Source organism: Sorex araneus, chromosome 2, assembly GCF_027595985.1.
Source record: "Sorex araneus isolate mSorAra2 chromosome 2, mSorAra2.pri, whole genome shotgun sequence".
NCBI classification, from domain to species: Eukaryota; Metazoa; Chordata; class Mammalia; order Eulipotyphla; family Soricidae; genus Sorex; species Sorex araneus.
In genome coordinates this window covers 139,816,613-139,833,016 of record NC_073303.1, presented here as the reverse complement: position 1 = coordinate 139,833,016, position 16,404 = coordinate 139,816,613, and the positions used below count along the sequence as shown (strand labels likewise).

The 16,404-nt window shown below is 47.8% G+C and overlaps 1 protein-coding gene across 4 annotated transcripts in view; it reads left to right on the top strand.

Annotated features, from left to right (window-relative positions):
- The window catches only part of PLA1A (phospholipase A1 member A), a 54,088-nt gene that overhangs the window by 5,148 nt on the left and 32,536 nt on the right, over positions 1-16,404 (top strand). For all 4 annotated transcript variants that reach the window (XR_008628521.1, XR_008628522.1, XM_055126566.1 and 1 more), the window contains exons 3-9: positions 1,903-2,080; positions 2,547-2,655; positions 4,548-4,649; positions 7,698-7,787; positions 9,351-9,518; positions 11,557-11,646; positions 15,414-15,528. Coding sequence is in view for 2 of the 4 variants with exons in the window: in XM_055126566.1 (XP_054982541.1) it covers positions 1,903-2,080; positions 2,547-2,655; positions 4,548-4,649; positions 7,698-7,787; positions 9,351-9,518; positions 11,557-11,646; positions 15,414-15,528 (852 nt within the window). In the remaining 2 variants the exon portion in view is untranslated. The remainder of the gene's footprint in view (positions 1-1,902; positions 2,081-2,546; positions 2,656-4,547; positions 4,650-7,697; positions 7,788-9,350; positions 9,519-11,556; positions 11,647-15,413; positions 15,529-16,404) is intronic.

The following is a 16,404-nucleotide window of genomic DNA, read 5'->3' as shown; positions in this document are numbered from 1 at the left end:
CCCTCCCCAAGGCAGTGTGTGCCTAGTCCAGTAAACACCAACAGAGCTGGAGGGTTGGGGGTTTGGCAACCCTGTTCCTAGATTCCCAGGAGCCACAGTGAAGAGCCTTTTCCACTCTGTGCTTCTTGAGCCACAGGAGTCTACTCTGATGGTACTTCTGTTATTGCACACTGAAGACCCTACTTTCCTAAGTTTTCTGAATATTTTCCCAACACTCTTCTTTTTCTAAAAAGTCCTACTATGGACTAGAAAGATTGAACAGGAGTTAATCCTTTTGCCTTGCATACAACCAACCCGTTTGATCCCTGGTACCATACAGTTCCCTGTGTACTATTGAGAGTAATTTCTGAGCACTGAGCTGGGAGTAGACCCTTGTTATACTGTAATTTCCAAAAGAATAGGGAATACACCACATTTTTCTTTATTTCTTAGTATATTTCCTGTTCCATTTATTAAATAAATAAAAGGAGAAATAAGCGATAGTGATTACATAAAAACGTTCTCAAGGTCAAGATGTCTTTTTTCTAGATTTATTTTTTTAATTTTTTTTTTTTTTTTTTTGCTTTTTGGGTCACACCCAGCAATGCTCAGGGGTTACTCCTGGCATTGCACTCAGGAATTACTCCTGGCAGTGCTTGGGAGACCATATGGGATGCCGGGGATCGAACCCGGGTGGGCCGCGTGCAAGGCAAACGCCCTACCCGCTGTGCTATTGCTCCAGCCCCTCTAGATTTATTTTTAATGACACGATGGCAAGAGCTGGGTCTGCCTGCCTTGCACTTGAACTGGCAATGTGCGATATGATCATGAGTTCAAATCTGTAGTGACATTCAGGTAAATCTGTCTGTGATCTGCAGGACTACAATTTCTGGCCACAGACCAAGCCAGGTGTGTGTTTGCACAACAAAAGAGTGAGAGCACTGGGTAGCACAACCAGATAAAAGGATGGGCCAGCCTGGAGAGTGAGGCCCTTGGGAGCAGGGGGGCAAACAACACAAACATAATTTATGAGCCTCAGCTCAGTGTGTGACCCCAGTGAACATGTGTGCAAGCGTCACACCTGAAAGACCCCAGTGAGTACCATGGGTAGATGTGTGACCCCCATTAAGCACCACGGACAATGTGAGTGCTGTGTGAGTGTCCCAGCTGGGTGTGTGTGAGACCTTGATCATCATGTCAACAATCAATCCTGGAAGGGACATAGCTATCTCTCCTTTTCTATCAGGCATGGCAGCACACATGGTTTGAGTGGTTTATGCTGGCACAAAAGTGGGCTGGAGGAACTAAAATATGATCTGAGTTTGAAGTCTGAAGCTACATCGAAGGGCATGAAAGGTCACTCATTTTTGTCGATGTTGTTTGGTGTGGGATTGTATGATGTGGTGCTCAGCTCACTCGTGATGGTGCCCACAACCATCTGGCTGAGGAAGAGCTCTCAGCTTATCAGGCTAACATCTCTGTAATAGTGTCTCTTTATAATTGACACAAAGTTTCCTTATGAGTGGGCAGAGCTCTGGTAATTATGAAATTGTGTCCTTCCCATGTTCAATCTGCTGTGGGATTTCCTGCCCCTTCTTTCTCAGAGGTTCCTTGCAGAGACTGACTTAGTGGACTTGGAGAGAGTACAAGAGTTAAGGCACATACCTTGCAAGCACCCATGCCTGGTCCAGGCAACTACAGGGCCTTCCAAGCCTTGCAGAATGCAGCCTTGGAGGCCACTGAGCATGCCCAGGTGTGGCTTTGGAGGCCTTTGATAGCCACCAGGCCCTGAACAGCACTGCGTCTTTGGACCATATCACTGAACTGCCTACCCAGGTGGCCAAGAGTCACTGGAAATGGCTCAAGAAAGAAAAAGATTGATATCGCAGATAATTTTCCTCTTTTCTCCTGGCTCCATTCTAGGGCTTTGGGAACAAAACCCTCCTGGACTGATCAACTCATTGGCGCCCTTCTGCGGGCAGCTGATGTGAATGTGATTGCCGTGGACTGGGTTTATGGCTCAACGGCTGCATACTTCTCGGCTGTGGACAACGTGATTAAGCTGGGGCTTGACATCTCCAGTTTCCTCAAGAAACTCCTGGTAGGTCCAGAGAATGCAGGGTGATCTTGGGGCTGTTGGCGTAAGGGAGGGGGAGAGGTTCAGAAAGAAGAATGCAGGAGGCGGAGCTGCAGGGCAGAAGCTGAGCCACCTATGACTTGCAAATCTCTGTTTGATGCTTAGCACTCGTCTGGGCTGAGTTTGGGCTGGTGTGGAATGTTCTATGGGGAATGCCAATAAGCTTTTACAATCCTTCGGTGGGAATGGATGGTTCTTCCACACTTGATGCACCAAAGGGGAAGACATGTCAAGGCAGGGAACTTGGAAGAAGATCTTCTTAATGGATGAGGAATCCACCCCATTTCCTCTGATGTCTGAGAGATGAGAGGATCATGTCCAGGACCTTCTGCTTGGAAACCTGGTGGGGTGGGGATGAAAGACATGGGAACTTGGGAGGCCCTGGACTACCTTGGCCTACATTGAACTCACTGGAAATACCTTTGTCTAGATGCTGGGTGTGTCTGAGTCTTCAGTCCACATCATTGGTGTTAGCCTGGGGGCCCACGTTGGGGGCATGGTAGGACATTTCTACAAAGGCCAGTTGGGACGGATCACAGGTAACGCTCTTTCTTTCCATCATATCAGGTTTCCAGACAGAGAGTGCCTGCCCTGAAAAGATCTTGACCGAGGCCCACAGCTGGGAGTGTGGATGCTCAGTTCCTAGGACTGGGCTTTCTTTTTTCTTTTTTTTCTTTTATCTTTTTTTTTTTTTTTTGCTTTTTGGATCACACCCAGCGATGCTCAGGGGTTACTCCTGGCTCTGCACTCAGGAATTACCCATGGTGGTGCTCAGGGGACCATATGGGATGCTGGGAATCGAACCCAGGTCAGCCGCATGCAAGGCAAATACCCTACCCACCATGCTATTGCTCCAGCCCCAGACTGAGCTTTCTTATTTCCACTAAAGCATAATCATTGTAGCCCTTTTGTGTAAAATGGAATTGTGGGACTGGAGAGATAGTACAGCAGGTAAGGTGCATGGGTCAGTCTGGGTTTGGTCCCCAGCACCACATACAGTCCCCAGAGCCCTTCTGGGAGATGTCCCCGAGTAAGTAAGCCCTGAACATCACTAAGTGTGGCCCAAAGAAACAAATACAATGGCACTGTGTTGTTACTGCAGTGTGCGGGCTGTGCATATCTTTCTGCACCTCAAGGGTCCACATGTAAATGATGCATAACTCCTAACCACTGTGGAAATCACCTTCAGGCAGTTTTATTACATACTGGCAGAAGCTCAGGGGGCTATGTACTTTAGGAGCCTTACTGGAATCATGTCATCAACACCCTGGCTTCCTGGCCCTCTGGTGGGCCCATTCTGAGCTCTGGAGTTCTGTACATTGGGTGGAGGGGGGTCCGTGGAATGAGAGGCAGTTGCCCAAAGGGATAATCCATTTATCAAGAATCTCCTTTTTGGAGGCTGGAGCGATAGCACAGCAGGTAGAGTGTTTGCCTTGCACGTGGCTGACCCGGGTTCGAATCCCAGCATCCCATATGGTCCCCTGAGCACCGCCAGAAGTAATTCCTGAGTGTAGAACCAGGAGTAACCCCTGAGCATCGCCAGGTGTGACCCAAAAAGCAAAAAAAAAAATAAAAAATTAAAAAAAATTTAAAAATCTCCTTTCTGGGCTGGAGTGATAGTACAATGGGTGGGGCATTTGCATTGCACATAGCCGACCGGGGTTCAATTCCCAGCATCCCATATGGTCCCTCCAGCACCACCAGGAGTAATTTCTGAGTGCATGAGCCAGGAGTAACCCCTGTGCATCGCTGGGCATGACCCAAAAAGAAAAAAAAACTCCTTCTTTCCTGGAGTCAGAGAGATAATACGGCGAGTAAAGTGCTTACCCTGAACTTGGTCAAAACTTGCTTTGATCCTAGAGTACCCAAGGACTGATCTCTGAGTGCAGAACCAGGAGTAAGCCCTGAACACAGTGGGGTGTCCCCCCCCACAAATTCCTTTCTTTTCTGATTTGTTTTCCCATTCCCTTGTGATGTTTTCAGTGACCTCCCAAATAAGCCACTTTAAATCCCTTTCTTAGGATCTAATTTTTTATAGTGTAGGGAAGAGATTGAAACTAAAACACAGGGATAAAAATATTTACTGTCCATGGAGCTGTAGCTGTGAGAGTAAATCTAGAAGAATGCTCAGCAGCATTACATGTATTAACTCAGTGGCCCCAGACATGCAGCCCTTGCTGTCACTCCACAAGGCTCCACACAAACCCTAACCCAACGGCCTGTGTTATGTGAGGCATCTTTTACTGACTAGAGGGTCACTGACAAGTTAGAGAAACAGGGTGGAGTGGAAATGGTGGTCCTGGAAATGGTGGTTCAGAGTCAGTTCTTTCACTATGGGCTTGCTCAGATCCATGATCTGAGCAGAAAAGGAGGTGCCTGTGGGTCCAGGAGGTTCTGGAGAATTAGACCGTGACACAATGTGTCCTTATAGGCCTGGACCCTGCGGGGCCTGAGTACACCAGAGCCAGCCCAGAGGAGCGTCTGGACCCCGGGGACGCCCTGTTTGTGGAGGCCATCCACACGGACACGGACAGTGAGCTGGGGGTCTTTGGGGGTGGGGGACGTGAATACTGGGCCAGGGCTGGTGTGACTGCAAAAGTCTCCTATGGCTCTGCTTTCTCTGAGTGCTGGGAGGAAGAGTTTGGTGTTTAGCGGGTAGGATTCTCACTAGTTAGGAGGATTTTCATTCTTGGGCCAAAAATGCTTGCTTGTGAGTCTCCCTCTGTGAGGTAACACGTGGCTGTGCTGAGGAAAGGGCAAGTTGGCACAGCTGCCCAGCTTCTATGTAGGGAAATCTGCTGGGGGATTCCTTCCAGAAACTCAGGCCTTTTAGGAATTCCCTTGTTCCCAGAGATGAATGCAGACACTTGGCCCAACAGAAAATGAGGATTCTGTATTATCCAAGAGTGATGTCTAGGAAAATCCCTCCTGCAGCTCTGAATCCAGTGGGAGCAGCAAAACTCAGGTATTCCTTTTGTATTTCTGCTTAAGAGGCCCATGGCAGGGCCGGTGCCCGACCTGGTGGGTGCATGAAAACATAGCATCTGGGTTGGAGAGATAATACAGAGGTTGAGGTATTTATCTTGCAGACAACCTGGATTTGATCCCTGGTCCCACTATAGTCCCCTATCCCCCCCGCCCCACACACACACACCAGGAGTGACCGCTGAGTGCAGAGCCAGGAGTAACACACACACACACCAGCACACACACAGACACAGACACACACACACACACACACACACACACACACACACACACCAGGAGTGAACACTGAGTGCAGAGCCAGGGGTAAGCACCAAGTGTATCCAGGATCCAGGTCAGGTCCAAAACTGACTCAATCAAACCAACAGGAAAACATCTGGTCTGACTAGAAGAATTGGCAGTCCAAGTGCCTGAGTTTATGTCTTTGTCTCCATGACTTTTGTCACAAGCCTGCTTTTAGGGGCTGCAGAGATAGCACAGTGGCTAAGACACTTTTCTTGCATGTAACTGACTCTGAATCACAGATGATTCCCCATGTACTGTGGGTAAATAACACCTGAACACAGGGTCAGGAATAGCTCCCAGGTACTGTCAGGAGTAGCCCAGCTTCCCCCTACATTAGAGAAGTCTGATCTTAGCCTCTAAGTTTGAGAGATTCATGATTTTTGGGGAATCCCAGGTAACATATTACTCAGTCCTCTCCCCACCTTCATTTCACAGGTAGAGAAATCAAAAGCATAGGCCTCTGCCTAGCTATTAAATTGGTGAATCTCACCTTTCTCTGCATTTGCTAAGTTGGTCCCCATTTCATGGTCTAAGCCTCTCAGTTGCTTTCAAAGCTTGAGTCTCTTCCCAATGTGATCCTCGAACCCAATCTTTTGCCTGAGAGATAGTACAGGAATAAGACACCTGCCTTGCATGCAGACGATCAGGATTTGACATCAGCACCATATCTGGTCCCAAATCCCATCAGCAATGATCCCTGTCCACAGAGCCAGGAATAAGCCCTGAGAACATATGGTTGTGGCCCCAATTAAAATCAAAACAAAATAGATTTTCCATCTCTTCATTCACCTGACATTGAACTAAGTAGAAGGCGCTGAGATCACTGCAGTGCATAACACACTGAATGAGACTCCAGCCATGAGGCACTGGTGGGCCGCTGGAAAAACATTCAGGTACTGTTCCTTCAGCATCTATTTGTGAGGCACACATGTGTGACAGGTACTCTGCTTGTATTGAGGATATAGCAGGAAAATTCAGGACAGGATCTTGGCCTGACAGAACTTCAAAGTAATAGTGCATTGTGACAGTGATGAAGGATAAGGGGAAAGGGTGAGTTGGGGACTGGAGGGATAGTAAAACGATTAAGACATTTATGTTGTATGTAGCTGATTCTGGTTTGTCCCTAGTACCACATGATCCTAGTTGATCCCTGGTGTGGTGTGATACCCTGAGCACACAGCCAGGAGTAGCTTCCAAGCATCACTGGATATAGCTAAAAGTTCTCATCCTTAAATTTAAAAATCAAAAATAAAGGGTGAATTGGGTGAACACTCCACTTCAAGTAGGATTCTCAAGGAGAATATGTCCCAGGAGGCAATGTGTGAGGTGAAACACTTGCAGATGCGAGTGGGTTAGTCCTGGGAAGAGCTGGGGGAATATTCTAGGTGGAGAAGACAGATTGGTCTAGGGGGAAGAGGACAGAAAGAAAGAATGTGGTTGGCAGACAGAGTGAGGTGTTGAATGAGGCTGGAAAAGGGGGGCAGGGGCAAGTTGGCATTCCACAGTCAGTGACAGGATCCTTTGGAAAGATGGCGGAGGCTACTCTACAGAGAAGGGGACAGTGCATACACTAAGGGCAGCAGAGCAGAGGTGTTCACAGTGACAGTCTAGGCAGAAGATGAGGGGGCTTGGACAAAGGTGTTAGCAGTAAAGGCAGACAGGTGGAAAGATCAGGAACATATTTTGGATATAGATCTGAGTAGACTGGTGACATGTTCTGGGACTGAGGGAAAGAGAGGAGTCAGAATGAATTCTTGGTCATTGCCAAACTCCTGGAGAGTTGACATTAAATGGATAATACATGATTAATGGAGGGAGAGAAGTCAGGATCTTTGATAGCTGGGTCTCACCCCATCTGAGGAGCCAGCTGTGGTCACCATGATGAGACGAGGTCTTCCCTCTCTCAATGCTTCCCTTTGTCACCAGGCTTCTGCTCACTCATGAGAACACAAACACGTTACATGGAAAATTGTAGGAATGTAACCCAAACATATTTCTATGCGCTTTTGCTCCAAGCAAAATAGAAACTAGTTATAAGGGAATATATCAAACTTATCACAGTTTTTATTTATCAAATGGACAAATATTTGTCTTGATTTTTATTAGATTTAACTAAATATCTCCTGATGGATTTTTTTCATCTTTTCTTCCTTGCACCATGGGAAAATCTTTTAAGAAAACTCTGAGTGCTAGTTCTGGAGCATCACAGCACAGGAGAGAGGCGAACCCTTCAGGCAGTACAGACTGTGGGTGGCTCTGCTGTGGGAGCTGAACCATATGCCCAGGTAACGAGGTTCCACCTCTTTTTCAGATTTGGGTATTCGAATTCCTGTTGGACACGTGGACTACTTCGTCAATGGCGGCCAAGATCAACCTGGCTGTCCCGCCTTCATTTATGCAGGTCAGAAAACCAGGGAGAAGTGGGTGTTGGCTCCGCCTAGAGAGTGGAATTCACTGGGACTTCTGTGCTAAGCCGGCCAGTGTGGGTCATAGAGTGTCCTGTGGGTCTTCTGTCAGTCCCTGTAGGCTCACTCAGCATTTGCTGAATGCATGCTTGGGAGTCAGGGAGTATAGGATAGAGGTATCTAAAATTCTAAAAGTCTGCACCACACTTAAGTTGTCTTTCCATTCTTAATGATCTAACATCACTCAAACTGATGACCATAGTCCCTCTTCTTCTTGGCCTAGCATCATGGTTGGGGCCCTGCTAGCTACATTCTCAGCAAGCACGTGCAAAGCAAGCGCCCTATGCACTGTGCTATTGCTCTGGCTCATGATTCTTTTTGATCATTTCACTGACTAAACATTATTTCAGTGGATTGAATCTGCCCATTTTCAAAACAATGTTTCTTTTCAGCAATTATTGCATTTTCCAGCAATTTTATTTTAAAGGAGTGGAGGAGAGTTTGATTTTAAAAGACTTTAAAGGGGCTGGATATATGGTACAGCGGAAAGGGCGCTTGCCTTGCATGTGGCCAACCTGGATTTGATTCTTGGCACCCCAAATGGTTCTCGAAGCCCCACCAGGAGTGATCCCTGAACACAGAGCCAGGAATGAGTCCTGAGCCCTGCTGGATGTGGCCTCGACCCCCCAAAAAAAAGAATGAAAGAAAGAAAGAAAGAAAAAGAAAAAAAAGCAGAGAGACTTTTAAATTTTCTGTGGCATTGAAAAAGTTGGCCAGCTTTCACTTTTTAATTCATAATGTGATTTTTGAAGGGGTTTGTTTGAGTCCATCCAGCGAGCTGGTGCCTGTGGAAGGACTGTAGCCCCAGAGAGTCCAAAGCATGGCATCAAGGCACATCCACATACGGCTCAGATTTGGGTGTGGTCCCACGGGAAAGGGAGGGTTCGGAGATTCCAGAACCCTGCCATTGTGGCACCTATCAGAGCTCTTTGCCTCCACTTATTCAGCATGATTCATTGTATGTTTTAAAACAATAAACAACAAGAAAACCAAGCTGTTCAGTTGGGACGTTTGGCATATTTATCATATGATTATTTGTCGAAGGGAAACTCACCCTGACCTTCAATGCTTGCTGGTGAATTTCTTTGACTTCTCTGACTGTCTCGTTGCTGGGTTGGGCATAATGAAACTATAAAGTTCGTAGTGTGGTGTCAATAATGGTGATACAAGTGTGCAGGCAGTTAAGATAGATAAGGCAGATAAGGTTGACAAGGCAGAGTAGTGGGGCTACTCACATACTCCTGCCTCAGAGAGTTTTGAAGGATGGTTTTCAATTTAAGTGTTTTCTTGGTAGATTTAGCATTGGCGACTCCGAAAAGGGAAAAGGAAAAATGCAATAACCGTGCCCATTAATATTTTAAAATGTGGCTCAGGGGATATCCCATGTATTAATAGCTGACTGGAATACCAGCCTCAGCAGTGTTACAGTAAATATCTTGGAGGGGCTTTCCATTGGTCTTGAACTGAAACCTTGGTTGTATTTTCTCCCCCTTCTTCAGGCTACAGTTATCTGATCTGTGATCACATGAGGGCTGTGCACCTCTACATCAGTGCCCTGGAGAACTCGTGCCCTCTGACAGCCTTCCCCTGTGCTAGCTACAAGAGCTTCCTGGCTGGAGAGTGTGTGGATTGTTCTAACCCTTTTCTGCTTTCCTGTCCAAGAATCGGTAAATATCATCCATTTGGCTTCCTTTGATCATCTGAGAGGAATCCAAATCTTGCTAGTTGTTACCTCTTTAAGTCCTGATAGCCTGTAGTTAAGAAATCTATCAACTGGGGTAAAGAAATTCACCTGTGATGGCATTTGGCCTCTGTGCCCTTTGTCCTCCGTACTGCTGCCACCCGAACCCATTCTTACATGTAACAACCATCACCAGCAAAGTCTGGCTTCAGGGCACTCTTAAAAATACTGGCTTAATCCAGAGTCTCTTCCCTCACTCTTAGAAGGGAGACCTGCCATCATCCTTCCAAGCCAGACCACCATCCTCCAACTCCTGATAGACTCTTTTTTTTTCTTTTTGGGTCACACCTGGCAATGCTCAGGGGTTACTCCTGGCTTTGCGCTCAGGAATTACTCCTGGTAGTGCTTGGGGGACCATATGGGATGCTGGGAATGGAGCCCGGGTTGGCCGAGTACAGGCAAACACCCTATCCGCTGTGCTATGCTCCAGCCCCTTGATAGACTCTGGTGTATGTGTTAAGGAGAGTCTCCAAGAGTGACTAACATGACCCACCGAGACCTAGGAAGCTGTGGTGCCATGTGCTCACTGGAAGTATGCCTCGTTGGTGGTTATCGGGACCACGTTCCCAGATGACTGGGGCCGGCCTGGAGAGAGGGCCTGTGGGAAGGCTGAGGAACTGGAACCTGGCCTCACCTCATGCTGTGCAGAGCCATGCTGCATGTGTCCTGCAGTTATCCAGGATGAAAATGCTGGGGAAAACTCCAAGAAAGTCTAAACTGTTCCTCTCCATCCCTCAAGCTCCCTCTTCCCACCCTTGGCTGCTACTCAGACTTGCAGCTGCCTGTCCCTGTATATAAGAATCAAATACCAGCTTGACAAGGTGTCAAAGTGGAGTCGCTTTTTATAATAAAGTGAATCAATGTTACTTCCTTTTCGCCACTTCCCCCAGCTGGGCCTGGACTGACTGTTGTACAACCACTTCACACCATCTCACACCTCACTACACTTTCCCTTGCACAGAACACCCTGGTGATACTACTTGTTCTTCTAAGAGTATTTCATCTTTCTTTACCTTGAATGCCTTTGCCCCAGCTGCTCTCTGCCTGGAGTGCACTTCCCTGACTTGTCAGGCCAACAATCCCTCTGTGCTCCTACTGCACAGGTTACCACTCAAACAGCAGGCATCGAGATGGTTCTGCAAGTTAGAAAGTAATCTTAAATTCTTTTTTAAAATTTTTATTTTCATAAGGTTGTTCACATTAATTGATTACATTCAATATTTCAACACCAATCCCATCGCCATTACACCTTCCCATCACCATTATTTTGAATTTTCCCACAACCATTCAAGCCTGCCTGCCAGGGCAGATGCTAAATATTTATTTACTATTGTTTATTATGAATATCATGAGAGGTCGCACAGTCACGAAAGTGGCCGCATGCCTCTGAAATTCTAAAATTGTAAATGGTTGAGATCCAGAGGCATCTCTGTAGGGAGCTGATCCATTTCGAGATTCATCTGGGAGTCTCTGGATCAAGGCCATTGATACGCTGAGATGGGGCCCAGAGGCAGTTCATGGTCATGACAGCCAGGACCCTGCGCTGGAGGGGAGACAGGAAGGGCCAGCCTGTCTCCGCTGCCACCATGTGGCCTGGAGTTTTAGTCCCTGAACCCGTGTACTTGGGTTTTGTTTCTGGAAGTTTCAGGGGTCTGGCAAAATCTCTGGCAAGCTGCTGTCTTCTGGGATTCACTGCTGTGTCCCTTGTAATCTTAGATTCTTATAAATGTCTCCTGATAACGGGCCAGATGATCTAAAAATGTACTTCTGGTTCACTTATGTATTTGGTTTCCCACTGCATTGAGTCACTTGCATGTTGGGACTCACCATGGGGCTTGGTACATAACCAGCACATGATATTATTTGTGGAGTAAGTGGGTACATGAATTAATACATGGTCAGGTACCAGGAAGTCCTAAAGTGGCCTCCTTGGAATTCTTGTATCTTTGCTTTTTTACTTCTAGGATTGTTGGAACAAGGGGGTATTAAGATAAAGCCACCTCCCAAGGAAGTGAGAGTCTACCTCTTGACGACTGCTAGAGCTCCGTACTGTGGTGAGTGCATGGTTGGCTCTGGCCAGCAGAGTTTAGGGCTTGGTATCCAGTCCTGCTTGGGAGTCAAGGTGGGAGATGAGGAACTGAAGCTGAGTTGATATGGGAGAGGGATGTAGCAGTTACTGGTTTTATAACCAGAACTTTCAGAGCCAGTCAAGCCATTGCTCTACAGATGAGGACTTGGGTCATCCCTTGTCTATAAATTGATCCTACTTTCTCCCCATCCTCAAGTATTGCAAATCTGCCTGCTAGTGTGAGTTCTCTCTAAAGTGATATGTGTGAATACCCTCCGGCTTCCTCTTCCCTTCATACTCTTCACCCCTCTTCACCTCCCTGAACATGTCTTCCATGCTAGCAGCCCATCTAGGCTGGGGTATTTGAGAAACACCAAACTTAACTCTCTGCCTTTTTTCTCCTTTACTTATACATCCCAGCTATTCAAACCTGCTCCTAACCATTGCATTTCATTCAAGTTAAGATGCCAGTAATTGTAAAAGCTGTACATGTGAGGGGAAAAGGTATGCATGAGGAAGCATGAGGACATTATAGGTTCAAACTTCCTTTCATAGGTAAATTGCATCTAACTAGTGTGACTAAACTTCTGGCTCACACTTGCTATCCTGCAATTCTATCTGGCTCATTGCACTCACAGGATATAAGTATGCTGGTTTGGAGCTGGAGAGATAGTACAGTGGATAGGATACTTGCCTTGGGAGTTTCAAATTCAGGTTCAATCCCTGGCACCCCATTTGATCCACTGAATCTACCAGGAGTGATCCCTGAGTGCAGAACCAGGAGTAAGTCCTGAGCACAGTCAGGTTGGCCAAAAAATGTATGCTTGTTTGGTGGATAACTTTTTACAATTTATATTCAGTCACCATAAACTACAAAGTTATTGGGTTTCAGACAAAGTTCCAACACCAATTCTTTCACTAGTGTCCTTTTCCCTTCACCAGTGTCTCCAGTTTCTCTCCCACCTACCAGCTGGCCTCTCTAACTGCACTTTTTTCTTGTTTTTTTTTTTTTGTTTTTGGGCTACACCCAGCAATGGTCAGGGGTTACCTCTGGCTCTGCACTCTGGAATTACTCCTGTGCTCAGGGGACCATATGGGATGCCAGGGATCAAACCCAGGTCAGCTGCATGCAGGCAAATGCCCTTCCCGCTGTGCTATCACTCCAGCCCCAACTTTTCAAAATAAAATTTTGGCATGATGGTTTACAGTACTATTACAGATAAGGTTTTGGCATGATGGTTTACAGTACTGTTACTAATAAGGTTTTGGCATGATGGTTTCCAAGACTGTTACTGATAAGGTTTCTTGCATAACACTTTACCACTTTTCAGCACCTGCTTTTCCTCCTGCTTAACCACTTCCCTCCACCATCACTGCAGTGTTACTTCCCTCTTCCGTTCTGCTCTTTCCCCAATCCCTGCCCCCCAACCCATGGCAAGATTCCTACTGAAGACCAAATTTCATGGTCTTCATTTTAGGAGGATAAATTATATAGCCACTTTAACACTAAATTACTTTCTGTTCATCGGTGTCAGGTTGTTGAAGGGATTTTTGTGGCCAGGTTCTGAGGGACTATTACCATGTGATATGTCTCCCCAAACTCACACTTTGCAGTCACATGGATGTGACACTTGGTTTCTCCACTTCCCAGATCTGTGATCAGAAGCAAGTGACTGGATCTGAGTCTTTGATGTAGAAAGCACAATACAGTAGTATAACACAGTCCAGGCAACCCTTTGTGATGGTAAAGCGAAACAGTAAACAGGGAGTCAGGAGCACAGTGACAGTGACTGGAACCCACAATAATTCCTTCCCAGGGTCAAACAGATCTTGGAGGGCTAAACTTGGTATGTCTGTGTGCCAGAGAGAATTCATGGCTTCCTCCTATGGACAAAGTGGGTTGCTAGAGGCTGCAGTGGGCATTTCATACATGAGACACACGTCTCTCAGAGGAGGCGTATCCAAGGTGTCCCAGCTAAGTGCAAATGTCAGCATTCAACTCCAGGTCTTGGAATTTCCAGATCTTGCTGGTCCACCTCTGTCTCCAACTTGCTCCTCTCCCCCTCTCCTAAAAGCTTGTCGACTGTAGCTACTTCATCTTCTCCTCAGAGTTTGGCTGAGGAGAGGCAACAATTGTGGGAAGGGACTTCAGTCACTTCCCGAGGCAGTGTCTCTGGGAACCCCTACCATGAACAGACTGGGGGAAACTTGGGGTGGGGGTCGCAGGGAATTTCAGGTCTCTCCTGAGAAGGCCTTTGCAAACTGTTTTGTTCCTCAAAGCTTGGCTGCCCACTCCAACACTGAGGGCACAGGCAGAACCACGCCTGGGTGGCATCTGCTTCCCTGCATGTGCCAAGCATCCAAGCTGGTCCCCGCCTCCCCCCCTAGGGGCCACAGACTCTACCTGGGTCATTCAGGGGTGCCAGATGCCGGCTGCTTCGCCCGCCGCCCACTCCCAGGCCAGCACAGCTCTGAGCTCCCCTGTCCTGTGCACCTGGTGTCCTCGGGAGTGTTGCTGGCACAGTGGTCCCGTTGGACCCCTGCTCGGCAGGCACCTGAGTGGGCAGAGAATTATCTCCAATTTTCTACCAGTACCACTTTCCCCTTGTAGACCAGTGTTTCATGCAAAGCACTTTTGCCTTCACCATGTTCTCTGCCTACACAGGTGATGTCAGGGCGCCGTGGTTTAGTGGTGGAGAGACAGAGGCACACAGAGGTTCAGCAGGGCCAGGGGTCTTGGGTGCAGATCCCTTGACACACCGTCCCTGCTAGGTTCCTGTCGCACACCCGCACAGCTGGCAATCTGTTCTCAGTGAGTGTGCAATGGGAGTGGACAGGCCTCCTGGATTTTCTAGGGTCATGTCGAGAAGGATGAAGCAGGACTTTCCTTTTCCATTTCCGCCCCCCACCCCAAATTGGCAGTGTTTGGACACTACTCTTGGTTCTGTGCTTGGGGGTTACTCCCAGTGATGATCGGGGTCTGTGTGGTGCTGGGGATCAAACCCAGTCTCCCACATGCCAAGCATGGCTCAGCCTATTGAGCTCACTCCGTGCACCAAATACGCCTCAGCAAAGTTTTATTTGCTTTTGCGGCACTAAGGATTAAATCTGGGGCTTCATGCATTGCAGGGTCAGTGCTCTACCATTGAGTTACATAGCCAGGAGAGCTTTTCTTCAGCAACCCTTTTGTCATCAGAGAACCTAGTGGCCAGGCAGAAGTGATGTATCTAACTCAGCAGAGAGAATGAAATTCTTTGGCTTCTGTAGTCAGCCCCTCCACTTCTACCACCCCATTACAGTTGTCCTGCACCATTTAGTCCGTGGCCACCAGCCAATGTACTCCACAAAGGAAAGATAGGGAAAGGGAGACAGCGGCTGTAAGACCTGAGAGTGTGGAGTTTGACCCTGGCAATGTGGTGCTGCTCATGCCCCGTAGTGCTGGGGGCTGCCAGGGCTTAACTTAGAGGTGCTCAGGGGACCAAGAAGTACCAGGGATCAAATCCAGGGCCTCAAACATTCATGGCACATGCTTTAGTCATCTCCAACTCACTGACTTCTCATTCAGTTCTATGCGGTTTGTATTTTCATATTTCCGAAGAAGAAGCTGAGCGTCTTGGTGACAGATAATCTGCTCCAGGTCCCAGAGCTGATGTAAAGCAGAGCTGAAGGTCCTGAGAGCACTGGGACCCTCTGAGGCTCTTGGCACCTTGCACGTCCTGACCCCTGGCAATCTGCTTTGTTTTGGTTTTCTAGTGCATCACAGTCTGGTGGAGTTTCTCCTGCAGGAACCGAGAAACAAGGACACTAACATCGAAGTCACCTTCCTTAGCAGCAATGTCACCACCTCAACCAAGATCACTGTCACTATGTACGTAAGCATCTCACATGGCTAGCCAGGCTCCTTTAAACAAACAAACAAAAAAAGTCTGTCATTTTAATTTATTTGTTGGGGCTTGGGACCACACTCAGTGATGCCCAGAGCTTACTCTGACTCTGTGCTCAGGGGTCACTCTTGGCAAGGGCCCATACCCATACACTGTGCTGGGGATTGAACCTGGGTCAGCCTTGTGCAAACCAAGCGCCTTAACCCTGCGCTCTGTCTTCCCTTCCTGCACTCTCTCTTCCCCTTGTCAGTCTTCTTCAGTCTGTTGCTTTGCCATTTTATGCATATGCACACACGCTTGCCCAGCACATGCACGGTCACTGCGTGGTCACTGAGGGTGGGCTCAGCCCATTGCACAGGGCTGCGGGTCATAGACTGAACCACCGTCCCAGGGGTCAAGAGTATGTGCAGAGAGTAGCCGGCCAGGCGGCAGTAGTGGAGTTGCATAACAGGGGCCCTGATGAAAAAACTTTGGATTTCTCAATACCCAGGCAGAAAGTAGCTACAAGTAGCAGGACTTTAGCTGAGGCCTGAAGGGGAATCTCCTCTGAAGTGAGGAGCTGTCCTGGGCGGGTTCCTGGCCAGGGAGAGAGTCACTAGCAATCAGCACAAGGCAGGGCCCGGGGACTGATGGTGGATGGTTAATCCTGGCACCTTTCCTTCCTGACTCGGGTGCCAGATGCTGACCTGGACTGGAGCCAACAGCACCGAGACCCCTCCCTGCAGGGAAGGGCAGTCTAGCAGGGAACCAGGTGACACTTCTTTCAAAAGCATTTGATTTGTTCCTCACCACTACAGGACAGTGTTCAGTGGGGGAAACTGAGTCCAAGCCAGGCAGTCAAATGAAAGAGTTTGACGAAA